Here is a 23,008-nt window from a genome sequence, read left to right on the forward strand (position 1 = left end):
AAGGTGATCTGAGTTCATTCAAACCAAAGCTTCTTATTTCTAAGTAATAGCATAGTTGTCATCTACATGGGATTACATATTACATTAATTTGTCTGCGTGTGTAGAACATGAAATAACCTTCCTGACAATTTAACACCGAGAGACAAGTCAATATCGTTTTTTGTGGTTAGACTTCAAGCTAATTGAAAATCTTTCATCCCATAATGAGCATGAAATGTCAGAGCCAAAAGATATAGAACTGGCATTTAATCTGCACCAGGGAACAATAACCCAATTGACAAGTGCTCTAATAAAGACAGAATGAACATTGCTACAAAATTAATGGCAGAAATGTAAAATTGTGAAATTTAAGTGGAGCCATGTTAGAAATTAATTCCTTTTAGTGAAGTAAATGTAGACATTCTATTGGATTTAGGGTTGCAACAGACTTGTTTGTTTTAAGAAAGCAGTCTTACTGGCAACTAACAATAGATAACATTTATGCTGTAATGTATTAGTAAAATTCGATAAACCAGACAGTGAAAATGCAACACAAACATTGTTTTTTTTTAATTTATTATTTTTACCATTCTCCCTGTTTTTGGCTGATAAGAAATTCAGGTAAAATGAAACAGTGTCTATATTATCGGTGAGGGTGGGTATATTTATTTGTGAAATCTCTCTGTTACACTCCAAGGTTTCATTTTGGCAACTTCCATGACCCTGAACAGGATGCATGGTTTTGAAAATACCTTGATTGAGATTAACAAGAGATTGACAGCTAGGATAAATAATATATGTGGCATTCTGAAATTGTGATGCTGTTACAGCTTGTGATGGCGCCCTGTTCTGTTGACTATAAAATGTGACAGATGTTTCTTACCAAACAATTTCACACGTTACTAAGCTTCAATGGCTGCAGCAACAACAGGAGCAAAGGTACCAATAGGCAACCTGCAGTGTTTAATTTTTGATCATTCAATATTGGATCCTCAGTCAAAAATCACACAAGCTGTAGATAAAAGTTATTTTTGTTGCTTGAAAATTGTGAACATTCCTCAGTAAAGAACTATTTAAGATGCAAGTCATGATTCCTAAACAATATTTTAATTTAGTTTGAACCTCAAAATAATCAGTTTTGTTATTCTGATCAAGTAAAAGCAACGAGTTTGAAATTATAAATTATTTTTCTATTAGTTGATAAACAGAATAGCCATTCCAGCAGTGCTTTCAATAACATAAATAAACTTACCGTATTTTTAAGACCATAAGGTGCACCGGATTATAAGGCACACTGTTGATTTTTGAGAAAATTAAAGGATTTTAAGTGCGATTTATGGTCCAAAAAATACGGTAGTAACTTACATACAAACAGTACCCCATGTAATTTATTCTTATACATTCATCGGACACTTATTCAGGTGAACCTTGCTTGTACTGTGTCGGACCCCCTTTTGCAAAACTGCCTTAATTGTTTCAACATGGTTCCAAAAACCTTCTTTGGAGAATTTCATCCACATTGACATGATAGCATCACACAGTTGCTGCAGATTTATAAGCTATATATCCATGATGCACATCTCCCATTCAGCTCTATTAGACTGAGATCTGGCATCTATCGAGGTCAGTGATTTTATTGTAGTGTTCAAGAAAGATGATTTTGATTAAGATGATTTTGTGTTTTTGACATTGTCCAAATTTTTCGACCAAAATCATTGATTTCAATATTTTTCCAATCTCCTATTGTCCAACTTTGGTGAACCAATACAAATCGTAGTCTCAATTTCTAGCTGTAACCCATCAGCTTCAAATTTCAGCCTGTTATGGAATAAGAGATAGCATTTTGCATACTTTGGTTCTAACACGTGCTCAGCCGTGTAATTGGTTGATCAGATATTTGCAATTGACTGAAGAGCTGTACCTAATATCTTAGCTGGTGAATCCATGTTCATAGCATAACTGTTATATGTACACTATATTTGTAATTTATTTATACATTTATATTTTTATTTCACATAGATGCTATGATATAGCTGATTTTAATAAAGATAAATGTTTTAGTGAATATTGTATGTACACAAGCCAAGAGTGACAACACACACACAATAGTCATGACAAAAGATTAACAATTCAGTGCTTAAATTGTGATAATTAAGATACAATCAAGATATGACCAAGTATGAAATCAAGGCATATGTGTTGAATGTTTATAACTAATGTAGTTTTCAGTTCAACTGTTATGAATTCAGTTCAGTAAAGGGAAAACACTCTGGGGGCCAAATCCAGTCTGTGAAAGTAGGAAGGCTGAGGCATTTTCTCTGAAGCATTTGCCTTTTTACCAAAGGCGATAACAAGTTTCAGCATCTCCCACACCCCTGTGAAAGGTCACGGGCTTGTTTTTGTAACAAATCAAAAGTGTGGAAGATGCCCAGTCTAGAATCTTCTGCTGACAGATAGTGTAAGCTTTAAAAGATTTAAAAAATACACTAATAATTAAGTCAAAGTTGATCTAAAAAGGCTGGCAAAAGTAATGATGTTAAAAAAAATCACATTACATACCCATAGGTGCAAGTGTGGATGTGATTTTATGTGGATTTGAAAGTGTTTCGATTGTTTGGTATTTGTAAAACCCATATTGCTGGACACTGCAAGGTGCAAAAAAGTCAATAAATCCAAATTTATTTATTTTTTGCACATGAATGACTGATGCCACCAATGTGCAGTTAAACAACATTTTTTTTCATGTGCACTGAGAGGTCCCTGATATGATGCTTTTGCATCATATCAGGGACCTCTCAGTCAGAGAAATGCTTTCGTTTATACCCATGAGTGTTATGAGTGTTGCACTTATGAGTGTTGCTTCCTTGAATTACAGCTATTCTTAAACAGTTCATGCGATACTTTTGTAAAATCCATTGATTTAAAGGTTAAAGTCTGCACTTCAATCACCTCTTAAATGCTTGATTTTGAATCTACTGTGGTAATGTACAAAGATTTACAAAATAATCCTAATAATCATTGTGGAATCCTTTTGTAGATTAAGCAATTTTTCAACAACATTTAAATTACTGCTAAATTAAACTATCAATACAGTCATCTTCAATATCTACTGCTTAATATACTTTCTTGAATAAAACGACTTTCTGTAACGCAGCACTAAAGGACTTACTGTGAATCAGCACTGAAGCTTTTACTCGTGCAGCTTTCAGTCTGTTTGAGCTGCTCATTGCTTTGATATGCTGCTCCATACAGTCCCAGCAGATCTCACAAAGACTGGCAAACTTTGTGTAGATAAATCAAGGTCACAACTTAGACCAGATGGTTGTGCACTACAATGTCAGTACAATACTTCTAAGTGTCAAGATATGAGGAGCTGCTCACAAGAACTGAAGTGAACCGGAAAAAAACAAAAACTTTTACAAGAATGACCTAAATCTTAGGGCTCAAAATCTGTGAATGGATTTATTTATTAGTGCAAAAGAAAAAAAAAATATTCTCATGTTTTTTACTAAATATATTGTTCATATATCAATTCATCAATCAGCCCTATCATAAGAGGATTTGATTATTTTCATTTTTTTAAAGCAAGACAATTACCCAAACGTAAAATAAAGAGATATTTTGAGTAAAAACAGAATGAATATTATTATTTTTAAATATTAATCTAAGGAAATAGATAGAAGTCATGTATAGCATGCACCAAGATGTAAACGGAAGACTTAATAGCTTGTACTAAAAAAAAAAGGCAATACAAACTTCTTAGTAGAAACCATTAATCCATCTCCTGCTCACAACAGCCTTGTCACATTTTCGCCATCATACTGGAGCTTTTGTTCAGGCCAATGGGCTGAGCCTATCTAGCTGACAGCAGGAACCATCATGCTGGGCATTCTATCAAATACCAAAATAAATATATAAATATTATATTTCTATTTGTATTCGTTGACTCTGAGTTGAACAATTTTCTATGGAACATAACTTCACAAAACTTGGCACTTCCTGCGGAGCATGGCTGCCCCATTACAAGTCACCATTTAGCCCAGCAGGAGAGCAGAATCCCATGAATAAAATCTTTTCACACAGGAATCATGATAGAAGAATGACAAATAGAGCACTTTCTTATCCAAAGGCCCAGCGAGTGTCAATGAAAGTGATGTTGTCAAAATATGATAATGACACAGCACCAGCTGCAGCCTCTCTTAAAATAGAAAGTCCAATTCTGCAGTGCAACACAAGGATTTGTATATCCCCGCATACTGATGCAGTCCGCATTTTGACCTAAGCTGTCTTTCAATATTTTATTTATTAATTAATAATATTTGAATGAAATTATGGTGCTACCTACATCAAGAGTTTAATGCTGTGAAAGCACAGTAAAAACACCAAAACGGAAACATGTAATGTCTAATTTCATTTCAATAACTTTAACTGTGTGCAACTCTAATTCACACACAGTACTGTGCAAAAAGTTTTGAGCCATACCTCATTTCTCTGCACTGAGCCAGACTTTGTTGTCATTTCAAATAGTTCTACAGGCCTTCTAAACGTCTTTCAGAGTTTATCTAAAGACGCTGGTATTTTCAGTCCAGCGTGTCCACAGCTATCTGTAAAACATGGTGGAGGCTCTATGATGGTTTGGAGCTGCATTGTATCCAGCTGTGTTTAATTCCATCTAAACTGATGGAATTATTAATGCAAGAAATGCACTTTCAGATTAACCTGGCATGTAATACCATCTGGAAAGTGTCTGTTTAGCTTTATTTTTTAGCATGACAATGATAAACGCATTGCCAATGGACTAAAATCACACCTGGATAGAAAAAACACACAAGGTCAGTCTATGACGTTCAGACATAGACTGACCTCCCCAGAGCCCTGACCTGAACATTACTGAAGCAGTGTGGGATCATCTTGACAGATAATGGAAAGAAAACGCAGCCAACATCCAAAGAAATGGTAAATGGCCTGTATTTGTATAGCGCTTTACTAGTCCCGCCTAGGGACCCCAAAGCGCTTTACACATCCAGTCATCCACCCATTCACACACACATTCACACACTGGTGGAGGCAAGCTACAGTTGTAGCCACAGCTGCCCTGGGGCAGGCTGACAGAAGCGAGGCTGCCAAGAAGAGCTTTGAATGTCCTTCAAGAAGCCTCAAGAACTATTTCTGTAGACTACTTAAAGAAATTACAAGAAAGGTTGCCTCAGAGAGTTCAGACTGTGTTGAAGAATGAAGGTGGTGATACAAAGCGTTGACTTTCAAGCTATTTCAAACTGTACAAACTTAAATTTATGTGTCATATACTGTATTTTTCTGGATGTTTGCATGTTTCAATATACAGCTGCACCCTTTTTCCATTTTCCTAGTAATGAAAAGAAATGATGACTGACTTGTGCAGTAGTGTGGGTTCAAACATTTTAGTGCTATGAATTTTGTTATATTTAAATATTCAGTGTTGGAAGTGCTCCTTAAAATGGGTCTATTATGCTTATTGCCATATTAATCCGTAGACTCTTGTGGAAAAAAAGTGTTTTGAGCACCCCTCCCTATGCCCACACTTCCTTAAAACTAACTTTCTTCTAATTGGCTGCTCCCTGAAATCAGAAGGTTTGAACAGCAGGTGGGCGGGGTTACTCTGCAGAGTAACCCTGCCATTAGTGAGATCCAGTAGCCAAAAGAGCCAAAAAACCTATGTGCAAGCAGTCTAAGCTTTTGGCTTACACTACATACATTGGCCTATACTATACACTGTATATTACTTGCATATATGCTGACCTCATTATGTGAAACTTTGGCCATGTTTAATATAAGCATCCACCTCCAGGCCAATTCAGATAATTCCAATTATTCCGGCCTTTTCCTCTTGCTTCCTGAACACATAGGTGTCACCGTGCCTAAAGCATCTTTGCTTTAAGATTAAGGTGTGAGCAAAACAAAGCAATATTTGTAATATTAAAATTTAATCCAGTTACTCTCTGTAATTTAAAAGGTTTACAGCTTTTGCCTACGTCACCCAAAACAACACCCCAGTGTGCAGCTTTCAGCTTACTCTTTTAACTGCTTTCAAAGCACAGTTACAGTTTGCTGGTCTACACCAGGGAGCTTAAAAGATTATTCAACTCATACTATTATCTGTCCAGCTTTAAAGCAATTCGTGTCACTTTTTGGTATGCAATTAAAATATAACCCTGTGTATAGCAGCAAAAAGGAATAGCTAAAAGTGATGGTGTAAGTGAAAATTTCAATCTGCTTTACTGTAAGTGCTCATATGATGTAACATGCTTTCTCTGCTTTTCTCCCACATCCATTAGTTCAATTCAGTCATATTATAAAACCATACGCCCAGACATGAATTTATAGCAACACATCTAATTGGTATGTTACTTTGCAAATAATAGAACAGCAGAGCCGAGGTTAAAATAAAAATGGCTGGGGAAGTGGTTGAAAAGACTCACCGATGTACTGGTTCCACTCTGGGTCCAAATCAGCTTGATTGGCCAGGCAGCCCTTCATGACATTCAGGCAGTAATTCTTACAAGGCTTTACTCCTGGCATACTCTGACAAAAGGGGCAATACAGCATCTTTGTCACTGCTCGAATACATGCTGGAGTGCTGCTAACCTGCAAGGACACAGAATGTGAGAGTGGTCATTAGTATCTAGTAGCACCTACAAAATATGTGGTAATTATAAATCTATTTTATTGAAGTAACTGTGCCAGTTAAAGGATTTTAAGTAATTTATAACAAGAAAACTGTCCAATAGAGAACTTTTGCAAAGTTTTACCATGATACTATTGTCCTATTGTCAAAAAAAGTTTCAGTTATTAATCAGCAAAGGCCCTAGAGAGAGACCGTTTTTGCTGACTGAAGACTTTTAAAGAATGTTCTTATGCAATCAGTCACTGCCGATGAACACTTCACATAGGATAATTTGGCTTGCATTTAAACCACAAGTCTTTAAATAAAGTCAAACATCTATTTCCCCCCTCACTGGAATATAATTTCTATTTTAAAATGTAAGGTTATGTCACTAATGAAAAAGTAAAAATCCAAACTAATAAAGAAGACAAAAGTGGCAAAAGTAGAAAAAAAATCTGCTTTCATAGATAAACTGATAAACTGTGTCCGTGTATGAAAACACATACAAGCATTGATAGTAATAGGCTAACAGCTGCAGGAAACAGACAATTAAACATCTCTGAAATACATTATGTTGCAGTGACTGCATGAATAGATATTGTTTAACAGATAACCTATGCAGCACAAAAACAGGGTTATTTTAATAAGTTAATAGGATAAATTATGACATACAACTACTGACCACTTTGTTAGGTACATCTATTCAGTCGCTTATTAATGCAAATATCTAATCAGCCAGTCACGTGGCAGCAACTTTTTGGTTGTTGTTGGCAGTGTAATGGTGTGGAGGGTTCCTTAGTACAAGCTGAGAATCGTTTAAATATTATAGTCTGTCTGAGTGCTGTTCTTGATCATGTTTAACCCTTCATGACCACAGTGTGCCACAGTGCACCAGTGTATCTTCTGATAGCTGCCGCCAGCAGGATAACTCACGATACCATGGAATGGCATCATGTGTGTTTTTTCCAGACAAAACCACACATCCCTGCCAGATGAAGTGAATTCAACCCTTCATTAACACAACCTCTCATGTTCCAAATGTTAATTTGATTTGATTGTAAATTACTAATCCTTCCAGATGCCCATTGGAAGCTGCAGAAGTACCCTCTAGGGTACAAGGACCCCTGGTTGATAATTAACCTTTAGGCTACTTTGACGAACAGCGGGAAGTTAGCTACAATGAAAAATGCTCCCATTCACAAGATCATGAAGTAATACTCACAATAAAAAAACTACAGAAGACAGCTGACCATCAGCTGGATCATCAGCTGCTATATTCTATACAAGTCATTTATCAGACTGTGGGAGTACCAAAGTGCAAAATACTATTAGTGTGTCTTTTTTGAAATTATAGTGAGGAAATAGATCTGATAGCAAATACAGACTCCTCTATGCGATCTGCTAAAAAACATTTGATGGCATTATTTCTAATATGGAGCATTCAATATTCCTACTCTCAGCATGCACTTACTTGCACTCTGGAGCCCTGTTAAGATGTTTAAAATTAAATGAGCTATTTTCTCTGTTTCGTGAACTAACAAGACTCTTAAGTCTTAAACACCTTTTAGTCTGGAAAAAGTGCCTCTTTACACTACACTCTAACACTTATTATTGCCTCACTGCATTAAAAAATTCAAGAAAAGCAGCTATAATGCAGCATCACAGCTCTTTTTGTTTTAAAAAAGCGATGCACAAAGACGTCTTCACCAAAATTAGCTCTTGTTTTGTGTAAAATGAGTGCACTTATTGTACATTGATTTGGACAGAACCTGTGCTAAGAACATGAAAGGATTGGGAAGTGAAGGCGTTCATACCACAACAGTACCTTATGTTTTATGTAACAAGAAGATTTGACAACATAAGCACCATGCCAGCGACAAAGTGAGAATTTAGAACTACTGTACTAAAAAGTCCATGTCAAATGATTTCAAGCAAAAAGTAAGGCTTCTGAGGAACTGGCAGATCAGAGGTGTAAGAAGGACCCTGACAAAAAATATCTTAAAAATTAAGGTTTACCTATTCATTTTTTTTTCATATATTTTTTAATATTTACTTTTTTTTGAACACGGCTAAGTGCAGTGAATCAAAAATTGGTATTTGTGGTCAGCTCTCTTGCAATTTTGCCATTTTGCCTTTGAACATTCACTCAAGCCAAGTAAGTACAAGTCAAGCCTGGACTAGACAAAAAAACATGGCTGACCTTTTCAAAGTCTACAAATTAGAGAAGCTCTAATCTCAGTGATACGTCTTAACAACAGATGTGCTTCAAAGCCTGCCTTCTTTCATACCACCTTCTTTCACAGTGCAGTGGTAAAAATCACCAAGAGAGGAAGGCACGTAAGAAAAACACGTTATACATAGACATACTTGCCCTCACTAGCAGACAACCCCCACACATCAACTCGCAGACAACTGGCGTCAAATACAAAACTTGACACTGAATATTCTAAAAATGCTTCTGCCAGCATCCGTATCACCTGACACAGGTGTAAGGCAGCAGCTCAGGGCAGTCAACAAAAGTTTCTTGTTGATCACAAGGCCGTGAGGAGAAATAATCACTGTTAGTACTGTTTGAATTAGCAGTATTTATATGTGCTCACTTATCCATTTCATTGAAAAAAACATTTTAAAAGTTATATTTTTCACAATTTCATAAAAATACAGTGGTGCCTTATTGTTCCACAAATTTAGGTTTGTAGCAATTAAGAGAAAAGGTGCATTTTCTCCTTCTCTATAACCATTAAACAATTCATGCAGAAAACTCCTCAATATTGCTTTGAAGGACAATCAAAATATTGTTGTTAATCAGATAATACATATTCAGTATGCACCCATCCTTACACGTTGTCGTGTATAAGAGTTCCAACATGACTCCCTTTAACAATAACTAAAATATTGTGACTGATTAAAATAAAAACACAGTGATCATTTTATTTTTTTTGTTTGTTTTTTTCCAGAACAAGAGCAAATTGTTTCTGTAGAGTTTATTACTACAGAGACTGTTTTAATGGAAGTATTCTTTTTAGTTACCTGCATGACATTTCAGATATTCTAAAAACTGTCAACTAGTAAAATGATTATTAAACTGTATTCACCACAAACAGCACAAGCGCATGCCGTGTCTAGCCTAAGTCTGAGCTGTGCTGATGAGATCTAGACACAAGTTTGCGCTTCCTCAAAGCTGTGAAAAGCAATAAAATGCTACATCACCTACTTTAATTCAATATATTGTATATCCCAGGAGCAATAAGCATGGATGTCACATCTTAGCAGCGCTGAGAAACAGACACCTCTGGCAGGGTGTCTGTTTTTATTATGCTTACACCCAATCTCTCGTGATGACTTTATACCCTGGGGATCAAAGGGCTGCAGTCCCAGACAGATGACCTGGATCTCAGGTCCCACTGAAATGTCAAGAGGTGAAGCTAGGACACGCTGGGCTCTAAGAACTGCAGGGTACAACTCAGTAAATGCATACTAACAACACATCTTCTGTGGCTGCTACTAAATGCTCCTCACTGCCACTACTGTTAGGGAGGGTGGGACCCCAGGGGAAAGGAAGGGAACGTGGTTAATGTTCAAGTATGGTGGGGATTAACAGACCAAATGAATGGCGGATTTATAAGAGTACAGCAGTGTCTTCTCCATTTGCCCTCTGTTTCTCATTATTCAAGGCTCCTATATTTTCATTAGCTTTTAGTTATATAGCCTACTGGGAAGTGGCTCTATAAATATTCATAATAGAAATAATAATCAAATCTAGCTGATAGACTGCATTGAAAAAACAAAAAGCAAAGAAGCCAAAGAGGATGGCTGTGGATTCGCAATGTTGTGAATCAGTGCTTCTCTGAACCCAAATGACAGTGTAGAAACAACATTGTTGTTAAGCGTGACTAAATCCAAGGCTTAGCCTTTTGCTTTCCCTTTAATCTCACTTTGTACATGATCAGCCCTACATACACTCCCAGGGCAGTATGGTATTGCAGGAACTGCATACAGATTGCTTTGCATCAAACTGAATACACAGGCAACAGTGTGATTAATGACTTCTATATACTGGATGAACAAATATAAGGCAAGAGAGCAATAAACAGCGATAGCAGACATTTCTTTTCTCGCCTTTTTTGTTGTCTGGGAATTTCTCCTGAGCAAGCCACATACCCTTCAACACTGTTTTCTAGACAGCTCCATGAACGAGCCACCTTGAGGACGAAATTTTCTGAAGACATACCCTGAGAGAATCCGAATTACTCTGAAAGTATGTCTGGGATAAACTTGATCATGTGAAAACTAGGGCAAATGTGTGCTTTGTAAAGAATTTTAAGGGTTAAGAACATTTACCTTAGACACTCTCTGGGCTACCTCCCGGCCAACGGAGAGCCCCTGGACAAATGTGCGTGCAGCGATGAATGCGCGGGTAACCTGAGCCTTGAGCTTCCTGGGCACGTCTCCAAAGGGCTTCAGCTGGTCGGTGTACTTACTGATACACTCCAGATAGTCCTCAGTGATGACATACTGGGAGTTGAGCAGCGTGAACATACGCTCCAGCAGCCGTGACCAAAAGTCATTAAGCATTTCCTCTAGGTTAACATTCCCTCCAGTGTAATAGCGCTTCAGTTCAGCAAACAGGTTCTCAAAGACCTCTGCATTCTGCATGTAAGGCTTGCCGTAAGTCCTCATAAACATGTCATTCAGGGACCTCTCCGTGTTCTCCAGCAGCTCCAGGAAAAATTCTGGATTAGAAGAAAACAGAAAAAGCCTTTATTATTGTCCAATTTTATTTCATGTGTGACGATGGTGTCAGTTTATTCTGTACATGTCATACATAGACGTGCTTTGACAAGATGCACTGGGAACCTTCACTGAATTTACAATTAAACAGAAACACAGCAAAATGACATTAAATGTGTCTGATTGCAATCTAGAACGCTGCTTAAAATGGAGGCCTGCTTGATTGCAATGCAAATATGACAACAGCCAGAAAACACTAAAATAAAAAAACCAAACAAATCAATTATAGTGTTTGATGTTGTTTTCATTTTGAACTGAGATCACAGCTCTGTTGACTTTTATTTGCAGTAAACTAGTTTTGTGATGACAAAGGGAAGTTCCCCTATATATTTCTGGAAAGCAATAAACTCTGTATTTGCTTTATTGTCCATATCACTCATGTAAACCCAAAACACCTTCCTGTACTGTTCATTGACAGAAAGGATCTACAGTTCAGATAAAACACTTTGCATATATGAATATTTCTCTATATGGTGAAAAGCATACCACTGTGGAATGCAATAAATTTTCCATCATTATGATTATGACAGCACAATGCAGTTCAACTGCAGCATTTGCAGTAGTCTGCACTCTCCTTTTTAGACTCCACTTGTTGTTTGTCTCATGACCTCCCTGACATGCCAGAAAGTGGGATTAGATGATATTTCTGACCGTCTGCTACCAATAACAATAAAGTTGGCATAGAAGGGCCACAATTAAAGTGTAAATAACCTATGCATTTAACTGCAAAGAGAGTCAAAAGAGGATTCAGTACAGACTCCAATTCAATAAAACTGAAAGCATTTTATATTCCTAAGTGAGTGGGCTTTATGGGTACAACCCAAAGCTTTAAAGAAGCGTGAACTCTTAAGTGTATCAACTGATATATTTTGCTCCTTGGAGGCAGCAGAAAGAGCTGTATTCACAATATTACTATATTATCACCAATTTATAACATGGCAAAATGTGAGCAAAGAGTCTTACAGACTTGGATTTCTTTGGAGCCATGTGCCAGACAAAATGCATAACTCTACTGGTAGGCTGTATACTGTCTTATATGGTACTTTTGTGATTTGTCAGTGAAAGTAGCAGCTGCATCCTGCGTCTGGAGTAGGGTTGATGAGAGGACACAGACTGAATCAAAATGTAAAATAAAACAGACAAAAAAAAAACAAGATTGTGTGGCTGGAAGAACCCCCGATACACATATAAAAATACTGATTAAAAGTACTTTTAGATCTTAGATTTTAGATGGTAGGAAGCGAGGTGTGCACAAAGCCAACAGCAAAACTACACAGTTGGGATACTTCAGGGTAAAGAAAGAAAATAATGTTGTCCTAATATCGTCACACCAGCTATTGATTCCAAGAAATTTTACTATTTGTGTTTTATTTTAAACAGTATTTTGGACTATTATGATCATTTAGACTACTAAATCTGTATGTTCTCGAGCTATTCATAAAAGCTAGGTTACACCTCTCCCCCCAAGCCATGCACATTAGAGTCACTTATCACAATGGCCCAGACAAAAGCGTAATGGATTTGAAGTGGTCATTAGCTCCCAGCAATGCAGGTAAAATTACAGATTACAGCAGCAGAGAAACCAAATGACCCGACTCTCCATAAAGCCACACCAAGTCACATCTGATTAGTTACATCAAGAGGTACCCGAGATGCACACTGACAGAAAGTAAAATATGAAAAACACGCCTCATTTGCAAGGTTTTTCGAAAATAAAATGTTATTTTATGATATTATAACATCATTTAAAGACTAATGTATGGCAGCTTAAAAAGGCAGGGTTTTGGTGTGTGTGACTTGAACTTGAAGAGCAAAGGTTTTTTTTTTTTATCCAACATTAATGTATTCACCACAAAACTGGCTTTCATTTAGTGCATGCTTACAAAATACTTGCTTTCTTTATTCTCATCAGATTTAATTATTGTTCATTAGCACATCTTATGAGGCACCAGTGAGTGTTAACTGTCATACTCCCCCTGGGATCTGACAACATTAGCTTACTTTCACACACGTTTGGTGCCTAAGGAGATATCTTTTTTATTTACTTCACACATCTTATATTAGAACTTACAGTAGGTAGGACTCATGACGTTAGCCAAAGTCTGGTTATTTTTCAGTATACTTGAGAATATGTAATAAATGTCCACAGTTAGCAGTCATTTAAATATGGTAATCTTTAAGCATGATTTTTGCTTCAGTAATGTGTTTGTGGTAATGAGAACAGTCAGTGATGCTGAGCGATGTGCACATAGATTAATGACGGTGCCAAAACAAATTCTACTTAAAATCATGAAAATGAGGAAAACAAACCTTTATACAGCCATGTTCTGCCGAGAGACTAATTAAACATAACCAATTTAATTAAAACAGTGTTTATAATCAATATGACATTATATTTGATATAATTCTAAGCTCTGCAATGGAGTGATTACGATGAATAATTTCATTATGAATGGCCTTGGTATAAATCAGCAGCAGAAATATTAGGCTAAAAAAGACATCGTAATGTAATTAGTGGAAACTCTTGAGGGGATCCATATTTCATGACAGAAAATGAAAAGCATGGTGAAATGTCAAAGAGTAAAAATTACCTGGAGAATTTACATAAATCCTAAACATATATTACTAACTAAGACGTTTGTCCAAATAATCATTTGCATTAGCTGCAAACAGAGAATAATGATGCTGAAATGCTGGACAGCAGTGATTCCAATACTCCCAGCTTACACAGAGTTCATTACATTTCGCTGATAAAGCTCCGTTTGGCTCCAGCTCCTCAGTATATGCACAGAGCTGTGCAGAGGTTACACACAGCCATTCTCTTTGTGATAAAAAGAAAGCCTCTGTTTCTGTGCTTCTGCAGAAACCTACTGATGGATGGCCTCCTAGATGTCAGCAGTCTATTTCAGCAATCTTGAAACACAGCATCCCTGTTTCAGATTTCCGAACTAGATGGTGGAAAAGGCAAGTTTTGTGAATTTTATTTCTAAGCAGACCACAGCTTTTTGGAGACAAGAGACTCTGAAGTCGACTTCATTTGGTCTTTACACATAACCAAAGGAGTTTGCTGTGGATGGGATGAAATCTACTGTGAGAACCCTCAGGGGAAGTGGCCTGCAGAATTAATTACTACAGTCTTCTGAACTGTGACCAGCCAGCTGAGGAGGAAAAAGGGGTTGGCTTTCCAAAACATTTCAGCCTTCTTCAATTGGGTACATGCAATATATTGTATTGGAGTCTACATACACAGACCAACTTTTTATTTCTTAACTGGGCCACATTCAGCGTTGGTTCATGTTATTTTGAGCACAAAGACTTTAACCAAAAGTAATTGGGATGTAACTGATATGTTAAATTATATAAACCAGTGCACATCCATGCTACACTACTGTTTGGCCTGTTTGTGCTATTGGCAAAAGTAAAATAAATAAATAAATATCAATAATGAAAAACAGGGTTGGTAGATATTGCTTACATGCTAGAAATGGGTCATTTTAACCTGTTGCTAAGTGGTTGCTAAGCATGTATAATTCAAATTTTGTGGAAAATTAAATTAGTTATTACCATGAAATAAAAACGACATAATGCTTTTATAAGGTCTCATAGGTACAAAAAGGAATGAAAAAAGACTTATTTTGGCACATTGCTAGTTGGTTACAATGCATGGTTAATTAATTTTTTGTGGATATAAATGAGATGCTATTGTTGTAACTAAAATGATGTGGATGTTTCATAATGTGTTACAGGTGCATAAAGGCCTTATAAAGGTCATTTTAGTCTGTTGCTAAGTGGTTGCCAGGCAATGTGATGCTGTCATAATATATCATGCACAAATCTTTTTGGAATGCAGTTAAATATTATTGGTGTGAGATAAAACAATGTGATGCTTATAGGTGTTATAGGTGCATAAATGCTGAAAAAAGTCTTTTTAGCCCATTGGTAGGTAGTTGCTAGGAAACATGACGACATGGTAACATCTGATATAGATAAGAACCTTCAGGGGCCTAAGATTTACCTGCATGGTGTACCTGCAGTATTATGGCAGAAAAGTTTAATCCTTTTTTATCACAGTGATTCTAATTGGTTTGGTGCTTTTTGAGAATCTGGGAAGTATATCTCAAAATGTGGACTCATCTGTCATCTGTCAAAAAGAAATTAGAGATATTTGGACATAATTAGATAAAGGCATAAACAAGGTCTCAGAGTAGAGTGCAATTTAAGATTGATGTTTTTTTTGTTTTTGTTTTTTCCCCCACTCAGAATTTTGTAATTTCAACAGAAAAACCACAACCACTCACAAAAAACACTTTCTGCAGAGAACATGTGGAGCTGCTTAAAATTATATGGAAATTACAAGATTTTATAAATGCATTCACTCTGGCAAGTCAGGAATTGAATAAACACTAAACAATACAGTGAGGCATTGGCTTTCAAAGTCACATACCAATAAAAAAGAAAGCAAGAAAGAAATTAGCTACATCACTTTAGAACTGGGAATATTTTCTGATTGCCACATTACTGCAAGCAACACTTTGCCACAACTCTATGTCATTTTTTTAGCAAAGATACACACTATGAACTACACAAATATACACGATTTCTTGACCCTCACACAGAAGGGCAAATAGCTGTTATCTCCCACAGTTCACCTAGCATCTTTCACAGCAATATAGTTAGTGAGAGAAGGAGCCCAGTTCTCACTTTGTGATTGTTGAAACAGCATAATATAACACAAGCAGTATGATATTCAGTCTCCTCGAGCTCCAATGCCTGTACATGAAACTAGCAATTTTGCTGCATTTCAGATTCTCCACGTCTGTCAAAAGCTGGGTCATTGATCGGCCTGACAGGAAGTGCCAGTCTATAGAGAGCTGCTCTGAGTGCTATGCTGCTGTAGAGAACATGACAGGTTGATCATTTATGTCTCCATTTCTCTACGTTAATTTTTATGGCCAGTCTTTTATGGTCACCCTGTGCTCTTATCAATAAAATAAGAAAAAGGTAAATGAAAACCTGAGTCAAGACAAATATATCATCTAAGGTCTAATGTTATTAAACGTCAGGGGATTATTCTTCATTTTTTAAGTTACTGTATCAAAACCTTTAGTTAGCGTGCTAGCTCGTAGACGTTAACAGGGATTTGACAAATTGACTCTAACATAAGGTCATATAAAATGTTGCATGATTTAAATGCATTAAAGAGCAATTTCTTTTCTTTTTTTTTTGCATTTCTAAATTGAATAGAAACTTTGCTGAGCAGAACTGCACTTGAAGACACTTCCGTGTAAAAGACTTATTTTCTTGCCTGACAAAACAGAGACATCTGAATTCAGATGCTACAGATGCCAAAAGCAAACACCAAGGGATGACTTTACAATATGACAAAGTCAAAGGGTCTAAAGACTTATAAATCTAACAGAGGATCAGCATAGCTTTTCTCAAATATACTTACCAGCTACCCTAGGCGCAGTATTTTCTTTCAATTTTAACCTTCACCCAAAAAGCATTAGGTTGAAGGTTAAATTGTCTTTATTAATAGTAAACATAAGGAGTATACTTAATGCTTGATTGGGAGGGACATCACATGGGGGGGAGTTGTCTAGCTGGCAAAAATGGATGATGTCATAGAAGCATCCACAACAGAATATCAGTAATAAACACATTATTGAGCAATTTCCTACAAAGACGTATCCTAAGTTTAATGTCAATACCAAAAAAGTTTGCCAGGCAGAAAATGGACTATTGATGCTTTAAAATATCAGTGTCTGGAGTAGTAGGAGCCCTGGGGTTGTGGTGTGTATTGAGTTTTTAAAGCTTAGTTAAAGGTGTGCTATGAAAAGGGCTACTAAAAAGCTGTATGGGGTTAGAATAACAATTTTTATTTATTTATTTTTATAACCTAAAATAAGAAATACTCATCACTTAGACACCAGAAACATTAAACCAGAGATAATACTTTCAGAAGACAGATACGTTATAACTTAAGAAGCAGACATACTGCAGTATTTTCATGTTATTTTATTTTATTTATATAGTGCCAGTTCACAGTTCATCTGTACACTCATGTCATGTCATTTATACTCTTTGTACTGTATAGGAGGACCCTACAATATTAGAGAAATGAGATCAAAAATTCCCAATGAGCAAGCATCCGGTGAGTTTGGGAGGAAAAAGAAATAAACAGAAAGAGGCCTCTGGCAGAATCTCAGGTACAGAGAAGATCTAGTCATCTAGTCACATAACCACACCTGTTTGCTGCCCACACAGTACTGTTTTATATGGTTGCCACTTTCTCAGGAGTCTTTTTGGGTTAAGTGCTTTGGTCAAGGGCACCTCAACTCAACATTGACTGCATAAAATTACAGTTTACATTTTTATATATAACGGTAAAAATTTAACAACGCTGTGACAATACAACTGATATCAATGGGTACCACACACAATGTGTGAGGCCGTTCATATTGGATAAATTGCAGAGGATGGACCACATTAATATTCTGCTAGGATGCTCAGCACCATGGTGTTTGTGGTCAGCAGGGCCAAGAATTGATTAACAATTACAAACCCTGACGTTGGACTTTAATGAGTGAGATAAAAAAGAATTCTCTGTGCCAGCATTTGCTTTGTCTGGTTTCTTAGACCAGTTATTTTCTCTGGTCTTATTTTATGGATTATAGTGAAAATTATAATATTATAATAATGACATTTATTACTAAATTACAGGAATTCTGCTGCACGTTTGGCACCGATGATGTTGTTTCTCTTTTAGATACAAGTGTACCATGCCCCTGAGCTGTTGCAGACATTTCAGAGTGGATGAGTCTTGGCATAGTTGAGACTGTACCCTCTTATTGTGACACATAGGCTGTGGTGTCAGGAATGTGTGGGCTGCCCAACTACTATCTGCTACAGTAACAGTCATCACAGTCTGCATAAAATGAAAAAAATATTCAAATACACCGACTCTCTGTAGGCGGAAACCTAAAGCCAGGCTCTGAAAAGATAGAAAAAGGGCATTCAAGTGAACTAAAAGCTCTTTATTGTTTGGATCTTTAACTATATTCTTTGGTTCAGTATTTTGTTATTTAGGTAATACTGCTTCATAGTGAATAAGCGCACTTCTGGGAACACAGAGAAATTATACGATCGTTATAAAACACATTTTTTTATGTGCCTGAGCAGCTGATCTGCTAGTTAAATCATCTAGTTAAACTGATTACATAAACAAACAGTAAGGGGAAAATTTTAATTTACCAAACAATATCTCAGATTTCCTAAACGGTTTATCAGTAAAGACCCTCATCCGACACACAGTCTCCTTCAAAAACCTGCATAGAGCATTTGCTTTGACTCTAATGAAATTATGGAGAGTGGCCACAAACCCCACGAGAACAAGGGGTGCCTGGAGTCATGCATCTAAGTGCTGCTGGACAAACCCCATTTCCCTTCCTCATGATATTCACCATCTTGACAGGGGATGATCAAAATAACACTTATTTATTTATGCATGCTTCCAGGAATCACATGTGGGCTCAAGAAGTGTATTCCTGGAAAATAAATAAATAAATAAATAAACAGACATCATCCAGACATTGTGACATTGAGTTTCTGGGCACCAGTGGAATCATCTGAGAGTAGCATGCTGTAACCCAATATCATTAGTTTCATATAATATGTTGAATATTTTGAATAGAATGAAGACAGAACGACATGACATTGACTGCTGAATATTAAATTGCGCTCTTAAATCCATTGTTGACTTTGAACACATTACAATTGCAAAATATTAAAATGCATGCTTTCAATCTTTACTTGAATAAACTTTTTTAGATAATTAATCTCTCTCTTTTGAGAAATGAGGCTTTACCCATGTTGCAATTTACATGCATTTAGTGGACATTAACATATTATACAGCAAGTAATTAATAGTGATGTCAGTGACTTTAGTTTAGCATATATGGATGCATAGTTGTCATCTGTTAAAATGTGCCCTTATTATCAGTGTTGTGCTTAGTCTGGCCTGACTAAGCAGGCCTGACAACAAACGCAAGTTGTGTAGCATCAGTTCGATGGCTGCACTTGAGGTAGTAAAATTAATACTCAATAACAATTTTCAATTCTGAGACTAATTCTGACTTTGTGATCCCTGGACATTCAAATTTTAAAGAGACTATTGCTTTACAGTTAAATTCATATAGTAAGACAAATACTCAAGTAGTGTTGTTGAGAGCAAATGAATGTATTTAAAAAATGCTCGACCTGAACATAAAATTCAAAATTAACTTGGAGTTATGCCATTTATGCTGAAGACCCAGGACCTGTGCATGCAGTCCTAAATGCCCGCTATTATTGGTATATATTTATTTTTTGTTATTTTTATATTATTATTTTGCACCTTTTAGTTTCTGCATTTCTTTTAAGTCTCATTTTATGCAGTTTTTACCCCTACTCCGGGGAAGTTTGGTTGTACTACTACCAAAGACACTTCCTTTACTTTAGTCAAGGTTGCCAGACGTGGTTGCAAGCAACTTTAAATATTCTTCACAGTTACAGACACAATATATTCACATCCTTAACTGCAACAACAATCATCTGGTGTTTTAGATACAGTGGTGTAAAACAAAAGTGAAACAAATGACTCAATGGAGTATCACTGGAGCACTAAGTGGTTACACTCCACATGACGAGAAGAGTTAACTGTGGATGGAAAATACTGTGGTGGTGAGATTTTTTAGTTTTATTATGTTACAATGTTGTGCAAGCTTCTGTACTCGCTGGAAAAGAAGGATAAAAAGGTACTGCCTGCAGGCATCAGTCACATATTTTTAGTATTTATTTTCTCTGCATATCATCATAAATATCATTATTTCTTTAAATATCTTGAAATCATTTTAAGGCTATGTCGCCCACTCCTATTTGGGCATGTAGACACGATCAAAACTGTTGAATTTCAAACAAGCATCAGAATGGGGTGGAAAGGTGAATCAATTCAATTCAATTTCTCAATAGCGCTATTTATGAATAGTTCCAAATCACAACAGTTATATCGTAAGGTAAAGACCCTACAATAATACAAAGAAAACAGAGAAAACCAACAATCAATGACCCCCTCTGAGCACTTTGGTGACAGTGGGAAGGAGAAACTCCCTAAACCCAAAACCATTCTCAAGGAAGGGCACCATCTGCCGCCACCAGCTGGGGTCATAGATAGCACCTTAAAGCAAATGGGGTACACCAGCAGAAGACCACACCGGGTGACAGTACTGTCAACTAAGAAAGGACAATGAAGCTAATACCCACTAGCTCATTAAAATTGGTCAATAAAAGAAAATGCTGCCTTGTCCAATGAGTCTAGATCAGAGCATGAAGCCAATAGCATGAAAACCTGGATCCATCCTGCCCTGTATCAATGGATCAGGCTAATGGTGGTGGTGTAATAGTGTGGTTAATGCCACCTTGGTACACTTTGGGCCATTTATTACCAACTTAGCATCATTTAAACACCACAGCCTGCCTGAGTATTGTTGCTGACTATGTCTATCCCTTTTGGACCACAGTGTATCTTCTGGTGCCTACTTTCAGCAGGACAACACATCATGTCACAAAGTTCAAGATCATCTCAAACTGGTTTCTTGAGCATGACAATGAGTTCACTGTACTGTGTTGGATTGGAAGCACAACCAACAAATCTGCAACTACTGAGTGATGTTATTATGTCAATTTGAACCAAAAACTCTGAGGATCGTTTCCAGCACCTTGTTGGCAGTTCTGAAGATAAACGGAGGTCAAGCCCAGTACTGACAAAGTGTACCTAATAAACTGTTTTTGCATAAAGTGTAAGCATATACTGTATTTGCTAAGGTTTAAATACTACCAATAACCATTACAATCCAATATTCTTAGACATTCTTTAATCAACTTTTATACATGGAAAGTTTTGGCCCATCAATTCTTTGGAGATAAAAACAATTCAAAGTCTTTAATCTTTAAATATATCTATGTAATGAAAGGCATTATGTTGGATTTCTAAATAATAATAACTATTTTACTACTATTAGTATTTTGAGAATCATTATTATTATTATTATTATTATTATTATTATTATTATTTTAATGACAATGTTGACAGGTGGCTACACTTGACAGTTCTCCACCTCCTCTACCTGTCACCATTGTCCACAGTGATAAGCTGTTGCTAACCACATGGTCTTCTGAGAGTTGGACGGATTATTATTTCTCATTAAATTGTAACTAGAAGGAGCTGACCCCATAGAGAAGAACACCAACAGGGACAAGTAGAGAGGCAGAGTGAGGCTTGGTTCAGTAATGAGCACATCTCCTCCCATACAAAAACTCATTAAACGTGTAGTGGTCAAGAAAGTCACAATGGGACTATGACAAGATCACATACAGCACAAGACCACCAAACAACCTTAATAATGCAGAAGCTGGCTTTGTGCTGCTGTTGAAGCTGTCAATCTTCAGTGCAAGTAGCCATGTTTGTCTAATCCAGCAAGAGGTTTCTCCACTCCAAGGCATATTAATGAGATTTTCACATCTCGTCTCCTCTTCAGGGAGGAGAGCTAAAGAACTTGAGTAAACCCTTTCAAATTAACACGTACAGTCCCAAGCCTTTGATTTTCCTTTTCGCAGCATTTTGTTCTCTAGTGACTGACCATTAAAACAATTGTTAAAAGAAAAAAAAAAGAAAAAAATAATTACCTTACAGCATTAAGCAAAGAAGACTTACCATCAAATCTTTTATGTCTCGAAACAAAGGTGCTTCTCAGTGTGTGACTCATTTCATCAACCAGATTCTCAAAGTCTTGTTTACTCTGTTGGCCAAATCTGTCCTCCATTTCTTCGGTGCAACATGTGTTTCCCTGAAGACATACACGAAGATGTGTCCCTGCAAAAAACAACACAAAAAAAGCTATATTTTTCACTCCAAAACAAAACTTAGGCGACGTATAGGCACTGTAAACCAATGTAATGACCAAAGCTTAAAACCATGAACCATGGAATAATTGCCTGCAAATGATTATTATCATTATTATTATTTTTATTTTGTAAATATTGTTATTTTGTTTGGGTTTTTTGTAATTTATTGCTTAAAAATGTATTGTGCAATTTATTTAGTTGGGTTTTTTTGGGAGGAGGGTAAAAAAAAAAATCACATTGATGCTGTAGAAGTCTGAGAAATTCAAGAAAACCCATGTACGACATATGATAAACTAGCTGTTACTAGGTTAAATAATGTTGGAGCATTTTTTAAACTACTGTATCTTCTGATGCCATATTTTTAAGAACTCAATGACCAGAACATAATTGGCTTAGTTAAATTTTAAAAACAGGAAAACCGGGAGTCTATAGCTATTTAAGACGATATTGTTGTGATAGTGACATGAAGGTAAACAGCAGCATTTTCTGACCAGGAAAACTGAAAATTGAGAGTGTGTGTGGGTATGGATAGGAAGGTTCCACAGCTTTGCTCCAGTATTACCTAACTTATGTCCTCCTTTGCATGGCAAGTTCTTTGGGAAAGCCCCTTCTGCTGTTTACTTGGTCCTCACTGGCTGTTCAAGAAGATCACA

The 23,008-nt window shown here is 36.5% G+C and overlaps 1 protein-coding gene across 1 annotated transcript in view; it reads right to left on the bottom strand.

The window, feature by feature from the left end:
• gpc6b (glypican 6b) overlaps nt 1–23,008 on the bottom strand; it is a 78,413-nt gene that overhangs the window by 36,808 nt on the left and 18,597 nt on the right. The window contains exons 2-4 of the mRNA XM_031738604.2: nt 22,165–22,323; nt 10,965–11,356; nt 6,439–6,604 (exon numbers count right to left, since the gene is read on the bottom strand). Of these exons, the coding sequence (XP_031594464.1) occupies nt 6,439–6,604; nt 10,965–11,356; nt 22,165–22,323 (717 nt within the window). The remainder of the gene's footprint in view (nt 1–6,438; nt 6,605–10,964; nt 11,357–22,164; nt 22,324–23,008) is intronic.

Source organism: Oreochromis aureus, linkage group 16, assembly GCF_013358895.1.
Source record: "Oreochromis aureus strain Israel breed Guangdong linkage group 16, ZZ_aureus, whole genome shotgun sequence".
NCBI lineage: Eukaryota > Metazoa > Chordata > Actinopteri > Cichliformes > Cichlidae > Oreochromis > Oreochromis aureus.